This window comes from Falco peregrinus, chromosome 19 (genome assembly GCF_023634155.1).
Source record: "Falco peregrinus isolate bFalPer1 chromosome 19, bFalPer1.pri, whole genome shotgun sequence".
Classification (NCBI taxonomy): domain Eukaryota; kingdom Metazoa; phylum Chordata; class Aves; order Falconiformes; family Falconidae; genus Falco; species Falco peregrinus.
In genome coordinates, this window is record NC_073740.1 from 5218736 (window position 1) to 5232886 (window position 14151).

Here is a 14151-nt window from a genome sequence, read left to right on the forward strand (position 1 = left end):
CCCAGTAAAATCTCCGGCATCTTGACACCCCTCCTTTGTTTCTGTCGCCAGGGCACATCCCTAGAAAACTCCTCCTTCAGGGATAACACATACTCTTAGCGTCAAATTTTAGCCGGCTCCTGCTCAAGCGTTCCTGTCATAAATATTCTCGTGGTTTGGAAATGGGCACTCGAGCCAAGCGATCTGGTTACAGCAGCGTTGCTGTTTGCCGAGGGTGAAGCTGCCGTGTCTCGTGCAAATAAAACATCCCGATCTATGCCCCGGCGGAGTCGGGGAGGGGGGGGGGGGGGGCTGGGCAGGTCCCGTGTTTTGGCACAAACTCGGGGTGAGGGAGCTGGGGCTGGCTGTGCTTTGCCATCCATGTGCCGGGGCTGCTTCCTGGCGTGCTGAGATGACATGAAGTAATTGATTTTTTATTTTTTTTTTAGAAAATGCCTTTTGAAGACTGGAGTGTTTATCTGCATTATGTATGTGGGTTGTAGGTGGGTGTTTATCTTTAGGAAGGGGCCAGACTGCCTGTATAAAGCGCTTTCGAGCTTAATCCAGGCAGGGCTTTGAGCATGGTGCCGTGCTCTACGGTGACTCCCGTTATTAATTTACTACGTGCTGTCCTTAGGGGATTAATAATTTACTACGTGCTGTCCTTAGGGGATTAAGCAAATATTTTATAGACTAATAAATGTATAGGTAGTCTTCTCCTTCTATCCAGAGATCCCTTTACGCCCCTGCGGTGGAGTAAGCACGCTTTAAAGTGGCTGTAGATGGTCATGACGTCTTTTAACATGCTCAGAGTTGTAGCAAAAGGTCTTCATTGAGCTGGAAATTTGGCCTTTTACGCCACGGTAGCGTTGTTTGTCACCAACCTAAAGGGCCCGAGCCTTGCCCTCTGTTTTGAAGGTGCGGAGTGGTTTAGCGCGTGGAGGAGCAGGCAGCGGTGCCTTGCCTGAGGCTATTGGAAAAATAAAAAAATCAGGAAGAGCTGAAGGAAACCCCTGGGTTCGATGGCTTCACCTTGGCTGGAGGTCAGGCTGCTCCTCGGGGTCAGGGACGCGGTGCCAGGCACGGCTCCAGCACCCCCCCAGCGTCCTGGGCAGAAACCTCCTGCTTCAGACTCATATTTAATGACGGTCTTTAGGTGGACTGCTCAAATCTGCTGAGTTAGGGGAGCGGCGTGCCGGCTTCGCTGCGGGGATGGCACCGTGGGTTCCTCGTTCTTGGGGTGTAAATGTCCCGCGTCTCGGAGCAGGCGATCAAAGCACTGGGTGCCTCGGGAATGCATCAGCCCGGTCTGGAGAAGCTTTTTGACCTGGGTTGAGCCCGTGCGTGAGCAGAGGCGCGTGTGTACACGTACCCCGCTCTGCCTTCCCAACCTGCGCATATTTTCAGCCCTAAGTCATCGGCCGCGCCGGTTCCCTCCACGGGAGAGACGAGCTCGCGTCTGGCTCCGCTCGCTGCCAGAGGTGGGCGAAGCCTTCTGCAAAGGACCGCTGCCCGTGCGCAGGGCTGCTGCTGCGCTGCCGGCGGCCTCTCCGCTGTCATCCTCGCCGGCGAGACGCGCGCTGCCGGTGGTCACAGCCACGGCGGGGTTGCTTGGAAGCCTGCGATTCCCGTCCTTCCCAAAACATGGGGCCAAGCAGCTGCCCGTGTGTAAAGACACTAAAGAAGCTCTTGTTGCTGCCAGATCCCAAAACAGAAATATTTTCTGCACGTGTTTCCGACAAAGAGGTGGGCTCTGGATGAAGTAAGGAGGCTACAGATGAATTATTTCGTTTTAGACAGATGCAATGAGCCTGCTCCAGCACAGGTGCCGCTTTTTCTAGCCACGCTCCTTTTTTTGGGGTCTCTTTTTGTAGCCCACTTGCAGGTGGCAAGCCTGCTCCCCCTCCCCCAGCGGTGATTCCGGAGGGGAAGGACCCCCTCGGTCCACAGGCACGGCACAGGGGTGGTGGTGGTGGATCTGTCACATCATCCTCGGGAGCGGGAGGCCAGGTCATCCCTGGGAACGCTGCCTTCGTCACGCGAGGAGGATGACGGCGGCGTTACGGCGCTGGGTTCCCTGCTAGCCTTAGGAGAGCCATGGGGGTTTGCCATGAGTCAGTCCTCATCTTCAGGCCGGCAGGAGCGCTGGCTTTGTGCCTTCCCAGCGCCGTGACCTATTTAGGTGGTTTGTGGTAGAAGAAACGACGGTATTTTCCCAAACGTGCACCTTTTGCGTGCAGGTTCCTGAGCTCGAATAGATGTTTGGTAGCAAAACCAGCCGTGGAACAGAACTGGACCCCGTAAGAGCGTGGTGCTGGGTGCAGGGGAAGCCTCTTGCTGCCGGCGGACTCCTTCAGTCGCACAGGAGAGACGATGGCAGGACGGTCCCTCGCGCTCTTCCATCCCGTTATCCTTCTCGTAGTGCATTCAGGGCTGACCCCTAACAACCTCATGCAGAGAAATGTGTTGTTTTAAATACTTCCATGGGGCCTCTTGGCCTTTCCACTGCCTTGAGAGGAGCCAAACATTTGGAGAAGGCTTTGGGGAATGCGGTTTCTTTCGAGAGGATTTCTCTTGCGTAACTGGAAAGCTGTACAAATCACGGGGGGCGGCGCACATGGTGCAGCATCGACCGCACGCCGCTGACTGAAATGCCTCCCCCAGGTGCGTCCCCTGCGGCTCGGACCCGGCTCAGCTCAGCAGAAGGTCGCACAACCAGGGATGCAGACACCCCCGACCCACCCCCCGCGTGGAAAAGAGCAGGGAATTCTCCGGGAGCGACGTGAAAGGGGTGAAGCGGCGGCGGTGCGGCGCTGCCGTTGGTGGGACGCTGGTTTGCTGCCCCGTTTGCTCCTCTGGCCCCGCGCCACGTGGCGCAGGCTCGCGGCTTCGCCGTGCCAGGAGCTGTATCGAGGGAAAATAGCCGGCTTTTCCGAGCAGAGCTATTGTCCCGGGGCTGCGTCCTCAACGCTTTTCAACTCCAACGGGTTCCTTTCCCAATGCCGAGAAAAGACATTACCCCGGTGCCTGGCGTTGCAGTCAGCTCTGCTTTTTTTTATTTTTTCCTGTGTTTATCGGTGTTTAAACCTCAGGTTTCCGTATTTAGCTCTTCCACAGCTGCTGTCGCTGAGGTTGTGCAAACAATTTCAAGAAATCCTGTGGTTGAGCAGGGACCATGCTGGGATTTGTTGGAAACGCTGGGGAAAAGGGCCGGGTTTCTGCAAGAGCAAGTGAAATGCAACGCGTCGGAAGCCTGGACGGCACCAACCAGCCAACGCAGCTGCCTGTTGCACAGGATCTGCAGCAGGAAAGCTACTGGAAAAAAAGAAAATCAGGAGCCAAAACTCATCAGCACTGGGTTTTTTGAGGGCACGGGCTGGGCTGTGAGTTCAAAGTCCAAATTCAGCCCAACTTTGTCTCCTTGATAAATGTTTAACCTCCGGTCATGTTGTGCTGGACCGCAGCCTGCGTGTTAATTTTTTTCCCAGCTTCTATTTTTAGATGCTCTTCGCTCGAATGACGGCGAGGGCCTTATATTACCAAAAAGCTGCCGGTTTTACAGGGCGTAAAGCACCGTCGGTTTGTGTTTGCGTTGCTAAAGCTGCCAGGATCGGCCAAAATCCCCGAGAATTGTACCTTGGGAGAAGGGGCCGTGGTGGGGTGGTTTAAATAGGAGCGATTTGGTTACAAGAAGAAACAAAAAGCCGTTATGAACTCAGGCACTGTTGGTGCCGAGCACTTGAAAAGTGTTTTCAGCCTGGTGATGGGGTTTGGGGTTTTTTTGAAATAATAACAATTTATTTTGAAATAAGTAGGGAGGAGGACGCGGGGCTTGGGTTCAAGTCCTGGCTGGGCTGGCTCCTGTTTCTAATTAATTCTAATTTACGTGACCTTGAGTTCAGCCCAGCGGTTTCCTCACCTCCCCACAAGGTTTTGCAGCTCCGCTCTCCCCTTTTTGGTGCTTTATCGCCGTCCTGGCTCCATCCTCCCTCCAGCCAGGTGGTGGGTACCGAGCGGCTCCTCTCGCCGGGCGCTCCCCGGGAGATGGGAAGCGGATTTCCATCCTCAGCGGCGTTTTCGGAGGGGGCGAACGCCCCGGTCCCACGTGGTGTCCCAGGCCCCATTCTCACGCTCTCCAACATTTCCCGCAGGTCGGCTGAACTGGTGGGCGAACGTGGATCCCAGTTGCCAGCGGCTGCTTCCACTGGCCACCACCGGCGACGGGAACTGCCTGCTCCACGCCGCCTCCCTGGGTAAGAGCCGGGCTGGGGTCAGGGCGAAACGAGGGCGCTGTGGGGTGGAGGTGGCTCTGCGGAGAGGAGAGCCCAGGACCACCCTGGGGGGAGCAGGATGCATCCATTCCCATGGGAAACCGGGATGCTGCCGCTCATCCTGGCCACGGCAGCAGTAGGTGCGAGCGGTCAGGCTCTGTGGGAGAGGAACGGGTGGAAGGGAACAGGCTGCCAGTGGCTTGTGTCTTTCTAAAATCCCTCTCCCCATCCATTTGGCAAGTTTCCCTGTATTTCTGACGGAAACGTGAAATAATGGAGCCGCCCCTTCCCTCCTCTCGCACATTGGAGCCCCGAGAGCCCGGGTTTCTCTCCGGCTACTTCATCCTGTCAAGTGTGACCGTAGTAAATTTTTGGAGGTTTCCAGGCTTCTAAATCAGCGGGGTCGGGTGTTTCCTTCGTGTTTGTTATTCCAGACCGCGGTCTCGTTTTGCCCAGCCTTGCTTTCCCCTCAGACGGTGGTGTAAGGGAGCCCGGGATGTCAGGAACAAATATTTTATTGCATCCTTGAGATGCCGTAGAGTCGAAAGCAGGGTGGGGGGCGGCATCTCTGCTTGGCTGCCTGAGCACACTGGAAAATGCAGGCTTTGAACCAGGAGATGGAGAAATTTGTATTTCTCTGCCTCAGTTTCCCCGTTTTCCCGCTTCCCCCGGTTCGTGGCGGGTCGCCGGACCTCGGCGGATGGATGGAGCAATGCCGGTGCCGGCTGCGGCTCATCCTCCACCGCTGTCCCTCTCTCCCCCGCGCAGGTATGTGGGGTTTCCACGACCGAGATCTCATGCTTCGCAAATCCCTTTACACCCTGATGGATAAAGGCGTGGAGAGGGAAGCCCTGAAGCGGAGGTGGCGCTGGCAGCAGACACAGCAGAACAAGGAGGTAGGAGCTGGACGAGACACAGAGGGGGGAGGTCGTGATAAAATATCCCGTGGGGCTGGGAGGTGCTTCCCATCACGATAAATTGGAATTTCGGGCACCCCCCTTGGCTTGCGATGCTTGGCCGCGCCACAGGGAGACACGTGCTCCGATCTCAGCTGTGGCAAAATTCCCTTTTTGACAATGTAGGAAAATTATTAGAACCACGTGATGTCCAGGATTGATGGAAAATATTGACGGGATGCGATGGCCGTGCTGGGTGTTGAGCGATGCTGCAGCATCGGTCGCTCCAGCAGGAAAGGTGCATTGCAGCGGAGCAAAATCCTCCACCAAAAAAACAAAAAAAACCAAAAAAAAAACGGAAAAAAAAAAAAGGGAGCAAATTCAGGAACTTATCACATCGAGGTGCTTTTGGAAATGGGGTGAACGTTTGTTTCCACCTGATGCTGAAGGATGGTGTTTACTCTCCAGCTTCCTTTTTATTTTTGGAAGGGCACAAAAAAAAAAATATCGGTATTTCCCGGGTTGAAGCAGAGTCGTTAATAAATACTCAGCGATTTTAGTGCCGTTAAAAGCAGCTTTTATGCAGCTCTTTCAACTGCCGGCTCCAGAATTAGGAGCACCGTGACCCGCAGATTTTAAAAGGACTGGAAAATCCCGGAGGGGTGGGATGTGGTGGAGTCGTGGTTGTGGTCCTCAGCGCGGGCGGTAGGTGCGGGCTGCGCAGTATTCTCGCCGCTTCGCTACGTGAGCTTTAGAGCAGTGATGACAGGATTCAGCCGACGGCGTCAGCGGGAGCGGAGCAATCGAATTAATACCTAGAACAAAGCGGAGAGCCGAGTGTCGGGCGCTTCTACTGTGTGGCTGGAGCGGCCGTCTGGGCAGCTTTGAGGACTCGGGGTGTTGCATCCAGATGCTGGAGCTGCCGCTGGGGGGAAAAAGATCCTTTTGAATGGATTCATTTATCGGGGAGAATTTATTTGGGGGAAATTCCACCGGGAAAGGAGGAGGAAGGGACGTTTTGCAACTGTAACGTGAGGGTGCACGAGTAAACCGTGGCTTCGCCGTGTTTTGAGATACCGAATCAACCCTCAAATTGAGTATTTATGGATGCTCTGGTGTCGTCTGTCGCTTTTTGAAGGGAAATAAATTCTGTATTTTAGCTAATCCAATTATCCGTCCCGCTGCTTGTTGCCAATAGGTCGTGTCCTCATTAATACGGGAAGGATTTAGTGGAAGAGGAAAGGTTTCCTCGCATTCCGTGGGTTGCAGTGTTGCCTTCCACCCCGCAGAAAGGCAGATTTTCATTTAGGCAAATTATCTTCCCGGCTGGCTGGGGAACGCGGATTTGGAAACGTGCGCTTTTTTGCATAACAAATTGATGATTTTTGCATAAATCCTTAGAGAAAAATTGTGGCTGCCTGTATAAAACCGCACGGCGGAGATTGGAAAATATTTACTTGGATGATTTAGGGTTGTTTTGGGCTTTTTTTTTTTCCATTTTTTTTTCCCAGTCTGGTCTCGTCTACACCGAAGAGGAGTGGCAGAAGGAGTGGAACGAGCTGATCAAGCTGGCATCCAGCGAGCCTCGCGTGCACTACGGCACCAACGGCGGCGGCTGCGGGGGGTACGTGGAGGGGACCGCGCTGAAAAGTAATATGGGAGGATACAAAACACAGCCAAGACATTCCTGGGCTCATTCCCAGTGAGGGGGCTGGGGGTTGCTGCTTTGCTCCTGTCCAGAGGGGGTTGCAGGGGAAGGGTGAAGGATGCTGAGAGCGAGATGCCTGTGGAGCATCGCGGGAAGCGGCAGCGATAGAGGGAATAGAAACCTAATCCTTGCGCCCGGCGCGGCACCCTGGTAGCTCCAACGTGGGAGGGAGAAAAGCTGAGGGTGTCTGCCCTGCTCGCTCCATATTTCAGGGGTTTGATCGCCGCAGCCGCCCCGGACAAATACCACGTGCGAAAATACTGGAAAATACTTGGATTTACACATCCGAGGCTCTTTAGGTAGGAGCCTCCAGGAGTGCCGCGCAGTATTCCCTGGGTACAGATCCGTGCTGTGGCATAGGACATTTTTTCAGATTTCTATCTAAAATCTCCAAATTAGACGTAGTTTGATTAGTAATCAAACGTAACGCTGTTCCTATAATCTGCCTCTGCGCGGCTGCCTACAAAAACCTCATTTTGTGCTTTTTTTAAAAGCAACGGTTCAATGTTCCCAAGGGTTGAAAAAATTAATTTCTTGTTTCCCCAACAGTGTTGAAAAAATTAATTTCTTGTTTCCCAACAGCGTTGAAAGCTCGGAGGAGCCGGTGTACGAGAGCCTGGAGGAGTTCCACGTCTTTGTCCTCGCCCACGTGCTGAAGCGACCCATCGTGGTGGTGGCGGACACGATGCTGCGGGACTCGGGGGGAGAAGGCAAGAGCCGCCCGCGCGGTTTCCCGGTCCCGGGGGGTGGTGCAGGCTCCCACCCCACATTTCACGGGGTCTTTTTGCTCGGTGGAGCCGGATTTTGAATGAGGGGCAGAGCGTGGGGCGCGGGGGGGGCTGCGGGTGACCCCCATGGAGGGCTCAGCACCCCAGCCTGACCTCGTGCTCTTCCAAAGAGCATCTGCCCGACGCTCGGGGCTTTTCCCGACCTTTTTTGCCCCCACACGTGCGTGTAGAGAGGGGAAATTCCATCCCTGCCTGTCATCTGTTCCATGAACCGACTTAATTTCCCATCAAAATATTTGATTCCGTTACCGTCGTTCTGCGTGCGCGAAATTTGAAGTTGCCTTGCGGAAGAGCGAAGAAGGGTGGTTTGTTTTTTTTTTGTAGAAAATAGTTTTTATTTTTGTAGAAACTATAGAAAATAGTTTCATTTTGCAGCTGCCTTCTTCCTGGTGGAAAATAGATGTCTCTTTTGGGTTGTGGTTTCTTTTTTTAGCCTCCCTTGAGCCGGCAGGTAATTGCAGGGGAAAACCTTGAATGAAGCAAATGGCTCGTTCTGGAGCAGTTTCAGTATCAACAATTTGTAATTTTTTAAGCTGTTATGAAAACTAACCACCCCGCTTCCCTTCCAGCCTTTGCCCCTATTCCCTTTGGAGGGATCTACCTTCCCCTGGAGGTACCAGCCAACAAATGCCACCGTTCTCCGCTGGTCCTGGCATACGACCAAGCCCATTTCTCTGCCCTGGTGTCCATGGAGCAGAAGGAAACCACGAAAGATCAAGGTGGGTGATAAGGGAGATCGGTGTCGTGTCAGCGCGATGCAGCTGGGGGGTCCTGGGGATGGGCAGGGACCCAGGCGAGGGCTGGAGCCCCTCTGCTGCGCGGCCAGGCTGGGGTGGGGGGGCTCAGCCCGGAGGGGAGGGGGCTCCGGGGGGACCTTATCCCGGCGCGGGGGACGAGGGGGACGGTTTGAACTGAAAAGGGGAGATTCAGGCTGGGGGTGAAGAAGGAATTTGTTGCGCCGAGGGTGGTGGGACCCCGGCAGGGGCTGCCCGGAGAGGCGGTGGGTGCCCCGTCCCTGGGGACACTCCAGTTCAAGCGGGACGGGGCTCTGAGCACCCGCTGTAGCGGGAGGTGTCCCAGCCCAGGGCAGGGGTGGCACTGGGGGGTCTTTAGGGTCCTTCCCCACCCAAACCACCCGGCGATGCTGTGCTGATTCCATGACCCCAACCCTTGGCAGCCGCCGCGTGTGACGTGCTTGGTGGGCAGGTTTGTCCTTCCAGGCATCACGGGTGGGCTTTGTGCCCCGTCACGGGTGGGCTGTCCGCCCCGTCACGGGTGGGCTGTCCACCCCATCACGGGTGGGCTGTCCGCCCTGTCACGGGTGGGCTTTCTGTCCCTCCTGCAGCCGTGATCCCCCTGACGGACTCGGAGCACAAGCTGCTCCCCGTGCACTTCGCCGTGGATCCGGGGAAGGACTGGCAGTGGGGGAAGGACGACAGCGACAACGTCAAGCTGGCCAGGTTGGTTGTCCACGGACCGGTGCGGCTGTCGCGTTTACACCACGGACGGGTGGGTTTTTCCATCCCTCTGGCCCCACTCAAAGCTGACGGACCTCCCTGCAACTGGGAGGACTGGGAGGGCAGCTGGCGCTCCACCACCCTTCCTAACTCTGCCGGGGATTACGGGCAAGCCATGCCACGGCGTGGGAGCCGCGAGTTTCCCATCACCCAGCCAAACATAGTGACTTGTGCATCTGACTTTGGGCCAGGAAATCTAGAAAGTTCCGAGACCAAAGCATTAAAATTCAGCATGGCTTTTACCCCTGCGGTGTCTCATTTTTGAGGGGTTTGGAGCCGGTCAAAAAGACTCTGTCCCTTTGTTTTTAGTGGAACAAATGATTTTTACCCGTGGAAATTTTTGAGAAAACATCTTTCTTTACTTTTCTCTGAAGTTGTTCTTGTGGGGAGGAGAATCATTTTGAAACTGGCTCGATTTAGATCTGTGACATCTGCTTTTTTGTTATTTATCTCATGTTATCGGTAAGATCATTCTTTGAGTTGGGTTTAATCTGTAGCAAGCTTGATTTTTGACCTTCAGGAATCTTAATTATCCATTGAGCTTTTAACCGAAAGCTTTGGAGATTGCAAAAATGTCCCCTTTGGTCTCACTGTTACAACCTGCTGTGTTCAAACATCATTTTTAACAGAAAGACAACGGGCAAATAGCTGTAAATACAGGGCGGAGAACCTGTTATTAAAATGAAACTTGAACTCACTTTTTTTGTCGTTGTTGTTATCCTGGTTTTAAATTCTAGTGTGACGTTATCGCTGGAAGCGAAGCTGCACTTGCTGCACAGCTACATGAATGTGAAATGGATCACGTTGCCTTGTGACACGCAGGTAAAGAGACGGGGGGGTATCTTATTAACTCCTGAATTATTGAAACCCCCTTTCTGGAGGGCAGCCGGCGTCCCCCCGCTGTCCTGCCCTTCCCGTGGGACCGGCTGTGCCGCAGGAATCGCGGCTCACGCTGCTCTGGGCAGATAACCCACTCGGGTTTTGTGGGTGCCCCTTTTTTCCTGGAGTTTTTTATCCCCATTTTCACTCCCCTTGCCCACGCGAAGCGCAGCCCCCGTGCCCCCCGTGGGGGCTGGCAGCCAGGTGATGATGCTGCCTCCCCCGCAAACCTGGACCCCGGGTTTACAGCCACCGGGAGCTGCCTTGAGATGTACAGTTTTCCCAGGACCTTTCCTCAGCAGGAAAATTCCCATCCGCTTCCCAAATCTCCGTGGGTGGTGCTTTGGGGGATGGTGGGGGCTGCTGGACAGCACAGGGGGGCTGGGGGGGGGGGGTGTCCCTCTTCTGAGGGGAGTTGGTTTGGTCTGTCTGAGACTCTCTGATGCTCGCAGCTGCTTTGCTGAAAAATCCCGGCATCTGTCCCCATCCCAGCCCGACTGGGGATGCGGGAGATGGGGGATGCAGTGACCCCAGGGGGGGCAGAGGATGCCGTGACCCCAGGGGGACGGGGGATGCCGTGACCCCAGGGGGACGGAGGATGCCGTGACCCCAGGGGGATGGAGGATGCCGTGACCCCAGGGGGACGGAGGATGCCGTGACCCCAGGGGGATGGAGGATGCCGTGACCCCAGGGGGATGCCATGACCCCAGGGGGGGCAGAGGATGCCGTGACCCCAGGGGGACGGGGGATGCCGTGACCCCAGGGGGATGGAGGATGCCGTGACCCCAGGGGGGGCAGAGGATGCCGTGACCCCAGGGGGATGGAGGATGCCGTGACCCCAGGGGGACGGAGGATGCCGTGACCCCAGGGGGATGGAGGATGCCGTGACCCCAGGGGGACGGAGGATGCCATGACCCCAGGGGGATGGAGGATGCTGTGACCCCAGGGGGATGCCGTGACCCCAGGGGGACAGAGGATGCCGTGACCCCAGGGGGATGGGGGATGCCGTGACCCCAGGGGGTTGAAGGATGCCGTGACCCCAGGGAGACGGGTGCCCGCTGCACTCTTGGGTGACCAGAGTGGGGATTTTTTGGTGCCCCCTCCTCGTTTTCCAGCTTTTCCCATGAAACCTCCAGCGAGGTCAGACCGTTGCAGACCTGCATGTGACACTGAGGGTCGTTCAAACACTGTCCCCTCCGTTCCCTGAGCAAGCGCCGCCACCTCTGTTTCAGCCTGAAAACTCTGATCCAAGGAATTTCCTGGACTTTGTGTTTATTTTTTCTTTCTCTCTAGGCGCCTCTGGCCCAGCCGGAATCCCCTACAGCCTCCGCGGGCGACGATGCTCGTTCAGCTGTGGAGTCGGGCGAGTCGGACAAGGAGTCGGTCTGCAGCAGTTCGGCAAGCAACGGCGGCGGCAGGGCTTGCAAGGACAAAGAGAAACCAAAGAAAGACCGAGAAAAAGAGAAGGAAAAAGATAAAAAACGGGCAGACTCGGTTGCCAACAAGCTGGGCAGCTTTGGCAAGACTTTGGGAAGCAAGCTAAAAAAGAACATGGGCGGCTTGATGCACCCCAAGACGATGAAGGGAGGCGTGAGCAATGGGCAGGGAGACACCCTGGAGAAGAAGAAGAAAGGATCCTTGAAGTCAAGGAAAGGCAGCAAAGAGGAATCTTCCCAAGGAGACTTGTCAGCTCCTGTGGAGAAGAGCTGCCCGGGTAAAGCACCCCCCGAAAAGCCGTCGGACCCCTACAAGTACAGCAACGACGTCCGGCTGAGCCTGAGCATCCTGCGCGCTGCCATGCAGGGGGAGCGCAAGTTCATCTTCGCCGGCCACCTCAAGACCAGCAACCGGCACCAGTACCAGGAGGAGATGATCCAGAGGTACCTCCTGGATGCCGAGGAACGCTTCCTGGCCGAGCAGAAACAAAAGGAGGTGGAAAAGAAGGCGCTGGGGAGCGCTGCCCCTGCCAAGAAGCCGGAGCCCGAGGCGAGCGCCCACAAGGGCGAGGAAGCGATGCTCGGCCCCGCTTACCCCCCGCCTCCCCCCGCCTACCCCCTCCAGACCCCGGATCTGGCCGTCGGCGCTAAAATAACGGCTTTTCCCTCCGGCTATTCGGGCGTTTTCACCTTTCCCAGACCCTCCCTGGTCAGCGGGGGGGAGGGCTCGCACCCCCCCGGCTACCCAGATGGCCGGCGGCAGGTAGCCGGGGGGTCCTGCCTTCCTCCCTACGCCACCTTACCCCGGCACTGCCCCCAGGCGCGGGCGAACCCCCACCAAAGCAGCCCCCCCCAGCTGGGGAGGTTCTCCCCCACGGACATGGACATCCATCCCAGCCTCCCGGTGGGCTCAGCCTGCCTCCCCCCGCACAGCAACGGCTACAGGGACCCCCCGGAGCAGGACAGCGCGCAGAAAGGGACGTCGGCGGATAAAAATAAAAGCCGGCTGCTTTATAACGTGCAGCAGACCAAATGCAAGCAGCCGAACTGCAGTTTTTATGGACATCCAGAAACTGGGAATTTCTGCTCCTGCTGTTACAAGGAGGAGCTGAAGCGCAAGGAGCGGGAGGCTGTGGGGCACAGGTTCTGAGCGCTGCCCCCGGCGCCCACCTTGGGACCCCTGAGAGATGGGGAATGCAATAATATTGGGGTTTTGTTGTTTTTTGTTGTTAAACATCCCCCCTCCACCCTCCTTTCCCTGCCTGTGGAAGGAGGGGAGCGGGCCGGAGGGCTGAGAAATGGGGGTTTGGCTGGGGTGATGGAGGCGATGCGGGGAAAGGGGGGGCGGGGGGAGGCAAAGCAGCCCCCCACTCCCAGAGCCGCTGCCGGAGGGAGGAGGATGCTTTTAAGAGGCTTCTTCAGGCGAGGGGCGAGCAGGATTAGCAGAGGCCGTGCTTGGGTTGGAGTACGGGGTGGAAAAGTTGGGGGGGGGGGGGGGAATCCTTCAAAATGATCCAATAAACCAGACCAAAGCTTTCGGAGAGGGGGGGCAGGGGGAGCAGCCCCCCCCCCACCGGGTCCTTCCAGCCGGATTCTGCCGTCACTAACCGCTCCGAATCGAGCGAGTTCAGTTTGAACGTCCCAAACCTTTGAATCGCGACATTATTTATGGTTTGAACCCCGGTTTTATTTTATATTTCTTTTTTTTTTTTTTTTTTTTTTTTTTTTTTTTTTTTGCTGGTACTGAGCGAAACTTCATTGGAATTGGACTTGGAATTGGGACATTATCGGGATTTTGGTTATTTTTTTTTCGGTTGAATCATCGGAGCCTGGCTCCGTCGGATGTTGCTGAGCCGTTGTCAGCAGCGGGCTCAGGGCTCTAACCCGGTTGGGGTTTTTAAAATATTATTTTGAATCTTTCTTGGGGGTGGGAGGGAGACGGGGGGGGGGCGGTCACAGTGCTCGAGTGGTTTGGAGGGGTTTTTTTGTTTTTTTTTCCTGCAGAAGTATGTGCAAAAACCCTTCTGGTCGCGGGGCGGTCGACCCGACTTAGTAAGAAGGGAGAGAAGCGAGGTCAGTGTCTCCAGCCAGCAATAACCGTCGGCGCGGGCAGGTAGCGCGGACACGGAGCATCCCGCGGCACCGGGAGGTCAATCCGGCCGCCCGCATCCCTCCGGAGCCGCGCGCCCCCAGCCATAATTCTTTTTTTTTTTTTTTTTTCTACTTGAGCAAAGCTACTGCCGTACTACCTCCGTTCTGCTGAATCGAATTAACTCGGCTCCATTTTGCTGAGCCACGTAACCGACCTTAGGCTGAGGAATATTCAACGATATTTTTTTGGATAATAGGGCTAAAGAGCGAGACGTTAATTAAAAAAAAAAAAAAAAAAAACACGAACCCGTAACTAACTTGATGCGATGTGGTCCATGACGTTCCCTTCTCCCCCCGCATCCCAGCCCCTGCGGCGTCAGATGCCGTACGCTCCCCTTCACGTCTTGCAGGGTGGGTTTAACTTTAGCACTGCAATGTTTGCACAGATTTATTATTTTTATTCTAATTTTTTTTTTTTTTTCGTAACTACAGCTCCCAAACCGGACTCGATCCTGTATAGAGCAAGGTTCAGCGTTTTACCACGTGAAAATAAAACATGAGTTATTACCGAGAATTCAAAGCTTTA

General features: G+C 55.5%; 1 protein-coding gene across 3 annotated transcripts in view; it reads left to right on the forward strand.

The window, feature by feature from the left end:
* OTUD7B (OTU deubiquitinase 7B) overlaps positions 1 to 14151 on the forward strand; it is a 33740-nt gene extending 19589 nt beyond the window's left edge. For all 3 annotated transcript variants that reach the window (XM_055792202.1, XM_055792203.1, XM_055792204.1), the window contains 8 exons: positions 4131 to 4232; positions 5019 to 5146; positions 6658 to 6770; positions 7437 to 7564; positions 8212 to 8361; positions 8988 to 9102; positions 9897 to 9981; positions 11332 to 14151. In XM_055792202.1, coding sequence (XP_055648177.1) covers positions 4131 to 4232; positions 5019 to 5146; positions 6658 to 6770; positions 7437 to 7564; positions 8212 to 8361; positions 8988 to 9102; positions 9897 to 9981; positions 11332 to 12624 — 2114 coding nt within the window. In that variant the 3' untranslated portion in view covers positions 12625 to 14151. The remainder of the gene's footprint in view (positions 1 to 4130; positions 4233 to 5018; positions 5147 to 6657; positions 6771 to 7436; positions 7565 to 8211; positions 8362 to 8987; positions 9103 to 9896; positions 9982 to 11331) is intronic.